The sequence below is a fragment of the Bidens hawaiensis genome, unplaced genomic scaffold (assembly GCF_021521415.1).
Source record: "Bidens hawaiensis isolate Kalapana, Puna unplaced genomic scaffold, B.hawaiensis_p1.1 tig00009111_1, whole genome shotgun sequence".
Classification (NCBI taxonomy): domain Eukaryota; kingdom Viridiplantae; phylum Streptophyta; class Magnoliopsida; order Asterales; family Asteraceae; genus Bidens; species Bidens hawaiensis.
The window spans coordinates 805,254-813,976 of NW_027491670.1; the positions used below are offsets into that span (position 1 = coordinate 805,254).

Consider the following 8,723-nt stretch of genomic DNA (forward strand, 5'->3'; position numbering starts at 1 on the left):
CTCTTTTTAATCGTTTTTTTTTAATACGAATAAATCCACTTAGGATTTACGCATACCAGATGATAAACCGCATACCGACCCATGGTCTCCATTCCCCGGGGCATCCCATCAATACATGATTTAAGGCCATAAAACCATACGCCTATGAAGGGTTAGCCACTTAACTAGCAGTTTTTTCATTTATGTTTATATCACAAGCCATTTAGCATACTCTAACGTTAAGCCTATCCAACCATTGTACTATAGACTATTCATATTAAAATATATTTTTGGTGATCAAATCTAATAGAAAGGCTTGAGTATGGCCTAATCTTTCATTCCAGTCCTTACACAGGCTTAGCTAAACAAACAAAACCCTGAAGGCGTTTCCCACTAAAAATCAAGCATTTAAAGTTCAATTAAGTCTACAACCAAATTATCCTTTCATTCTCAAGGCTGAGCCTACCGGCACATCCCAAATTAAGTGTGTTCCCGTTCTATTTATCTCATATTATATAATAATTTTGAAAAATAACCCCCGATTTTTCTATCATTTTCCATTATTGTGCAAAAATTCTTAATTCAAGGAACATAAAAACTTTTAAATTTTCAATTTCTCCTCCATCCCCACACTTGAGGCAAACATTGTCCTCAATGTTTTAAAAATTTTAAGACATAAAATAGGGACGGGGTTAAAATTCACTTCGACAATTTTAAAAACCAGGCCTAATGTGATGGTGGTTATTTATTATACCTTTATACAATTACACTTTTAACACAAAAACTAATAAAACAAATAAAGTTATGAAAACGAAATCACCTTATAGAAATATAACTCTCATGTGCAACTCTCGTGCCCTCGGTGATCTCTCGGTGAACTTACCCCTTCAACTCTCAAAATAAAATCTGCAAACTCTCAAACATGTAGAAGTAAGCTTCTCACAAATGTTAAAAATATAGGTCTTTTAAACCGTTTGAAAACCATTAATTTTAAATTACAAACCAATATTTAATAAATTCATAACCAAATTTGTTAAACGAGTAAAAATGTTAAAAGGCCTAACTCACTTTCGTAGGAATCACGGTTGCATTTAGCGTATGCAACAAGCCCTTTAAAACCCCCCGGTAGCCCAGGTGGACGATTATGGTCTTGTGAGGGTTTATAGTGAACTACACCCATAAAGTTCAACTACAAAATATACAAAAGCAACCACCCACAAGAATAAATCCCTTCAAGTGTTCCAACCATGCCACCCATAATACCCATAAGCAATAATAATTGTCTTAATACAACCCGATAAACAAATAAAAACATAATAAAATAAACCAGATAAGAGAACCAAAAATATCGATCAAACAGCCACTCCAACAATCATCTACTACGCATCCGAGTCCTCCTCATTATCATCATCAGCACCAGCTCCACCAGCTCCTGAGCCTCCCATACCTGCATCATAAAAACCACTAGTGCCATACTGACCATAACCACTATAACCAGCACCTCCACCAAATGCAGACCCACCAGCTCCTCCACCATATCCATATCCAGCATCAAACCCAGAACCACCCATGTCAAATCCACCAGTAATAGGCGGTGGCGGCTGCAAAGTACCTGGCAATGGAATATGCCAGTGATCAAACATGGTTCTGAAATAACCCCGTGACTCATCTCGATAATCGCGAAATTCATCGCGATACCCATGCAATTCCTCCCTCATCTGCAGCTGCTACTAAAACATATAGTCCAATGTCATGGGCTCGGGGTGCTGTACTGGTGGTGGACTAGGCTGCCTTCTCTGTCGTGGACGGGCGGGTGGCCTCTCTACACGCTGGCCCCTTGAACTACCCTCTACTCTCAACTCCGCCATCCGCGGCGGATCACCATAAGTCATTATGCCCGCTTTTTGGGCATCGTCAAGCGTCACAACATCAGTATCCGGTCCCTCCGTTAAATACTCCTCCGGATAACGTACAAATACACCCAAAGACTGAGCAATCCGCGTGATCATGGGCCCCAAAGCCAACTGATTCGTGTCCGCACTCGCTCTCTGACCACCCCTAGCCAATGAACTTAACAACAATGTAGCCCGATTCACATTCATACCTCCAACCATAGACATCAAACACATCAAATCAAGATTATTACATTTATCTTTCCCTGAATGTCATCCCATAAATTTAGAAGCAATCACCCTGTGTAAATACCAGTGAAGTGGGTCCCGAATTTGTGAAGCGACAACACTACTGGAATGATCACCATCACCAATAGTCCTCCAAAACGTAGCCAAATCAGTCGTCGAGATCCAGTGAGGCCGAGAAGCAGTCGACCTCGTGGTAAACCCCCTAATACTCTCCCGAAACTCGGGACCCTCAACCTCATGTGCTCCATACAAACCCGCAATCACAGCAAAACCCTAGGCACCATAAACTGAAACAACTCTCTTCCCAACACAAAACTTTCGGATTATACCTGAAAGTAGAGTAAAATTCGTAAACCAACTCCTCGAACTGCGTCTGCTCAAACCTCAAAATATCTCTCCCACATCCCGTTAACAAACTATTGAGTCTCGGAGCTTGACCAACGGATTCCAACACCTCTCAATCAAACGTACAATGTCGGAATATCTCCAAGTCGCGAATCTGTGTAAACAACTCATACTCGGGAATATCGGGGAGAAACCACAAAATGATGTGGTCCTCGTCGTCTCCCGCAGTAATATCCTCGACCGTGGCCCCAAAAACCTTGATCTCGTGAACAGCGTATCTAATCGGCGCGCGCGTGTATTGCTGAGAAGTATTGTCAAACATCTGTTGTTTTGATCGTTTTCTCGACATCTGCAAATTAATATACCAAGTAAGTCCGGGCGACAACCGTATAGCATTTCGGTCGTGGTTGCCCCTAATAATCAAAATCATAATAAAAATTATTTTTGAAAAAAAAATTTCTTTTTTTTTTATTTTTATTTTTTTTTAAACTAAATTGACACAATTCCTCAAACCGTTCGTGCAAAACATGTCAGTTTCAAAGAAAAATCCAAACCCAACAACCCAACGAACACCTCCAATTCACTCATTTTCACAAACCGACATAAACTTATTACTTCTCAAACTTTTTACGAACCAAGTTGCCGGAAATATTTTCCTTCATCAAAAACCTATATATATATAAAACCGGGCCGAAAATACGCATTTTTCCAAAAACTTTGATAAAATTTTTCAAAAACTTCGATCCGACATCTTGCCAGAAAATATTCCGGTGACAAATATTCGAAAACACAGCCCCTAACGATCTCAAGAACATGAATAAGCTTATAAATATCCGGCCAAACTTCATACAATCCGGTAAACCCACCCGGAAAAATATCATCAACTACCCATAAACCTCAACAAAACCCCCGCGACTCCCGACCAAACATCAACCCACTAACATGCATTCCATACCCATAGGCAATCTGTAATGCCCGATTCAAACCCGAAATAAACCAATTGTATACGAAATTAGACACATACCTTTCAATCGGGCTAAATGTGTTCGATGAGAAAAGACAATGAAAGTGACGGCGGTGACCGGCGACGGCGGCTACGGCGGTGACAAGGGTGGTGGCGGCCGGAATTAAATGTGTGGATAGGGTTAAGATAAAAGATGAATGGTGAAAGTGATAGGGAAATCTGGTTTTGAATATTTTTTTATTCGTCAGATCCTTGCATCTTCGCGTATCGCGAAGATGCAAGTTTGATCGTTGACTTTTTCGCTTTGACTTTGACTGGCAGTTTGACTTTTTAGCATCTTCGCGATACACAAAGATGCAAGGCATAGCATCTTCGCAATACGTGAAGATGCATTTTTATAGAAACAATTTTTAATTATTTTCAACTTGAACAATAAATCTTTTAAGTGTTATTTGAGCTGATTTCCTCCGCCACCGCTTCGGTCTCCACATACCAATCACTTATGTACCTGGGGCTCCCTCTAGCGACACTTGTGCTTGCCAATTCCTTTCCAATGCTAATCATCGTGTCGCTTCTCCACACTCGATCCTTGCACTACACTGCACAATTTGAAGAAAACTATTAGCTAACTAGACTCAATATACACAAATAAAACTTACAAACGCTGGGTTATCTCCCGGTTAGCGGTGAATTGAATGTCTACAGCTCGACATTCCTTGGTTCCTTAATCAACCGAGTACGTCGACTCGTCTGCCAAAATGCAAACTTCCGACTCGTATATCTCCTTTTTCAAATCCGCATCCTCCAAGTAGGGCTTCAACCGATGACCGTTCACCACTTACCTCAGATGATCATCAAAATCTTCAATCTCAACCTCTCCAAACTTTCCAACTCTCTTGACTTGATAAGGTCTCGTCCACTTGCTCTTCAATTTTCCCGGGAAAAACTTCAATCTCGAGTTATACAACCACACTCGTTGCCCCTCCTCGAACGTCCTTCTTCTTAGCTCAGCATCGTGAACTCTCTTCATCTTGTCTTTATATTCGGACGCACAATCATAAGCTCATCTCTCAATTCTTCCAACTCGCATATGTTCAACTTTCTATGTTTACCTGCACACTCATAGTCTAGGTTAACATTCTTAACCGTCCATAGCGCACGATAGGCTAGCTCAATAGGTAAATGACAACCTTTCCCGTAAACCAACCGATATGGAATGGTTCCAACAGGTGTTTTATAAGCGGTCCGGTAGCCCATAAATCATCATTTAATTTATTTGATCAATCCTTCCGATCGGGCCTAACTGTCTTTTGTAAAATTTATTTAATTTGCCTATTGAAAACCTCCACTTGCCCACTCGTTTGAGGGTGTATGGAGTGGCAACGCGGTGGTTTACGCCATACCGTTTAAGTAGTTTGCCAAAATAGAAAACTTTGAAATATGAACCCCCATTGCTAATGATGAAGCGGGGAACACCAAAACGGTATGGTCATTCATCTTGGTGGCGATTGTTTCTACCCATTTAGACACATAGTCGACCGCCACCAAGATATATAGATTACCAAATGAATTAGGAAACGGGCCCATGAAATCAATCCCCCAAACATCAAAAATGTCAACAACGAGGATTGGTTGCATGGGCATCTTGTCCCTCTTTGAAATACCACCCATCTATTGGCATCTAACACAATTATTCACGAAAGTTGCTGCATCCTTGAATATAGGAGGCCAATAGAATCCGCATGCAAGCACTCGATGTCCTATCTTCTGGCTGCTGAAATGGCCTCCACAAGGTGATGAATGGGCATGGTACAAAACACTCTGCATCTCTTCCTCCGGCATGCGCCGCCTCATTACTTGATCCGCTCCAACTTTGAACAAATCCAGATCTTCCCATGCATAATGTTTCACCTGCGAGATGAAGTGTTGCTTCTTCTTCTTTGGCCAAAACTCTGGAATTGTATTTGCAACAAGAAAATTAATAATGTCAGCATACCATGGCAAAGTTGAAACAGAAAACAATTGCTCATCCGGGAAAGACTCATTGATAGCCCACTCGTCTTTCTCCTCTTCTTCTTGTCCCACAAGTCTTGACAAATGATCCGCTACCACATTTTCGCTTCCTTTCTTGTCGCGTATCTCCACATCAAACTCTTAAAGCAATAAAATCCACCTGATCAAGCACGGCTTCGTGTCCTTCTTCTCCATCAAATACTTGACTGCGTTGTGATCTGAAAAAACAATTACCTTGCTCCCCCAAATGTAAGATCGAAACTTATCAAGTGCATATACTACTGCGAGCAACTCCTTTTCCGTAGTGGTATAATTAATTTGAGCATCGGAAAGGGTTTTGCTTGCGTAGTATATGGCAACTCCTTTTCCGTCGGTAAAAACCGGCATGACCCAAAAATGCCTTATCCCTTTTATATTAGTAGGCGGTGGTAAATTAGATATGACTTGGATTTTCGCCCGGTCAACCTCAATCCCCCTATTTGAGATGACATGTCCCAAAACCGTCCCTTCTTGAACCATGAAGTGGCTTTTCTCCCAACTTAAGACCAAATTCGTTTCCACGCATCTTTTAAAACTTTAGTTAATTCATTTAAGCATTTTTCAAAAGATGAACCGAAAATCGAGAAATCGTCCATAAAAACTTCAAGTGAATCCCTGACCATATCTGAAAAGATACTCATCATACACCTTTGAAAGGTGTCCGAGGCATTACACAAACCAAAAGGCATTCGCCTAAATGCGAAAGTGTCGTATGGACACGTGAAAGTGGTCTTATGTTGGTCATCGGGGTGAATAGAAATGTGATTGTACCCCGAATAGCCATCTAGAAAACAATAAAACTTCTGACCTGCAAGTTTCTCAATGATTAGGTCAATGAACAGCAAGGGAAAATGGTCCTTAGATGTTGCCGCATTCAGCTTTCTGTAGTCAACACAAATCCGCCACCCGGTTACCAATTGGGTGGTGATCTCCTCACCTTTCTCATTACGGGTTATCTGAATACCCACCTTCTTTGGAACCGTTTGTTCGGACTTACCCACGTAATAATCGAGATCGGAAAAATGATGCCCGTGTCCAACCACTTCAACACTTCCTTCTTCCTCCCGCATATTTGGGTTCAACCTTCTTTGTGCATCATGAGCGGGTTTTGCCTCGGGATCGGTGATGATTTTATGCATGACAATGGATGGGCTGATCCCTCTCAAATATGCTATCGTCCAACCAATTGCCTCCTTATGCTCTCTCAAGACTTCCACCAACGCCTTATCTTGCTCTTCTTCCAAATTTGCGCTGATGATGGCCGGTAAAGTCTCTCCTTCCCCCAGAAACACGTATTTCAGGTGTTTCGGGAGATCTTTCAATTCAACAGCCGGCGGACTCTCTAATGATGGTATCAACTTTGAATCAATGGTATCGGGTAACCGCTCCACTTGCTGAGACCATGGCAGTTTTCCAATACTCGCACCATACAATTCCACTGCTTTTTCTTCTTCTTGTAACTGTAAGACATGCTCAACTGTTTTCCTGCAACAAATAGCACACTCCTCTGTGGCCTCACCCTTACTTTCGTGAGGATTCAACCCGTCAATGACTTCAGCCGCGAAGCATTCGTTACTCACCAGAGGGTTAGACACGTTTGAAAACACATTAAGCTGAAGATTCTTATTACCAAAAGCCATGTCCACTACCCCGGTTCTACAATTTATCAAAGCATTTGCGGTGGCCAAAAAGGGCTGTAACGCCCGCTAATTTATCGGTTTAAAGACTTCCTGCGTGTAGAGTATGTATGTTTTCTTGGAAGTTGTCCGGCATCTTTTGTTGACCCGACCATCTTCCCGGTACGTTAAATTACCTAACCTTTCCTTCCAAGTTACCATATCCCTTAAACCTTGAGGGCTAATGTGTAACATTTGTTTTATATCGGACTCATCACGCCCCTGCTCGAAAATCTTCTGTCCAGCCAAGTTTGATCCGTAAAAACTTCAATTCAAGGTCGGTTTTATGATTCCCCATGTCTTTTACACATTAATTGATCATATTAATGCGCTTATTGGTCGTTAAGGTTGAGTTTTGATGATAACAGTTTGCTGACAGATTCGTATATGTTTATTGTAGGGTCTGTAACGCGATAATATTCCATTGTTTTTGATCTATTCTTCTTTCCATGATGTTCTACTTTGAGTCTAGTTTCCAGAAAGGTATATTATGTAATTTTTGGACAAGATTTGAATGGTTTTTATGAATTTATAAGATCGTGTGTCAAAGCTAATGCGAGATGATGGATTCTGGTCTGTCTTCCCGACATCATAACTCTTTGTCAACAAGTTCAAATTAGTTGGTTTCACTTCTAGAACTTAATATTTTGAGTTAAGAATCAAACCCATTTGGAATAATTTAATTTGGTTTGCTAATGAATTTTCTAAAAATAAAAACATTTTGTTGCGCACTGAAATAGCTGCACGTATCTTGCTGTGTTGGAGGAATTTTTATAATTTTTGTGTCTAATAGAAAAATATAATAAAAACATTTTTATAAACCTAAGACATTTATTAAAGTCTAGTAAAAATTTAATAATTTATTTCAAATGTTATCCTATGTAATTAAATGCATCTTCGCATGCTAAAATCTACACGTTTTACTCGTTATTAATCGATAATTTCATTTTAGGGTTAACCGGTGGATGTTCAATTGTATTCTTGTCGGGGCTGTTTGAAGTGAGTTTTTGCACCACAATCTTCCTAGGTATGTCCCGTATATCATACTTAAAGATCATGTTTATAGGTGTTCGTTAAGTTGATCAACTAGTTGTAGTTTGATTGTTAGGTTCGGCTGACTAGAATTGTAGTTTGGCGCGTTTAACGCGAGGGTTGAAGTGATTAATGACCAATTCAGCTCGGGGACACTCGGTTTGATGTACGGGCTGTTCAAAATTCAGTTTTATAAGTCATGGGGCTGAATTGGTTGTCGGTTGCTCCAACGGGTCGGTACAACGCGCAATTTCGTTTATTGAGTAGTTGGTGCGTCGTACTTGCGAGTTACCGACCCATTTGACTCGTGTAGCGTCGTGTGGACTTGTTGGCTGTGATTTTATCATGTTGGGTCCACACGGGGCTGAGTTGAATGTTAATGGCCTAAACGACTCTTAAACACGCGTATCGGTATCACCTAGTGCTTCCGGGGGTAATTTGGGAATTCTTTATTCCCGGGAGTACCTAAGGGTCGATTTGGTGAATGTGAGACCTCGGGGGCTGTTGTGAGTAAGTTTGATGAGGTCGAGGGTT

At 40.9% G+C, this 8,723-nt stretch overlaps 1 protein-coding gene across 1 annotated transcript; it reads right to left on the reverse strand.

Annotated features, from left to right (window-relative positions):
* Nucleotides 1–5,100: 5,100 nt before the first annotated feature.
* LOC143531244 (uncharacterized) lies at nucleotides 5,101–7,121 on the reverse strand. Its single transcript, XM_077026584.1, has 3 exons — nucleotides 6,253–7,121; nucleotides 5,677–6,007; nucleotides 5,101–5,568 (listed from the first exon to the last, which is right to left on the reverse strand). The coding sequence occupies exons 1-3, from the start codon at nucleotides 7,119–7,121 to the stop codon at nucleotides 5,101–5,103; spliced, it is 1,668 nt and encodes a 555-aa protein (XP_076882699.1).
* Between the last annotated feature and the right edge of the window lie 1,602 nt (nucleotides 7,122–8,723).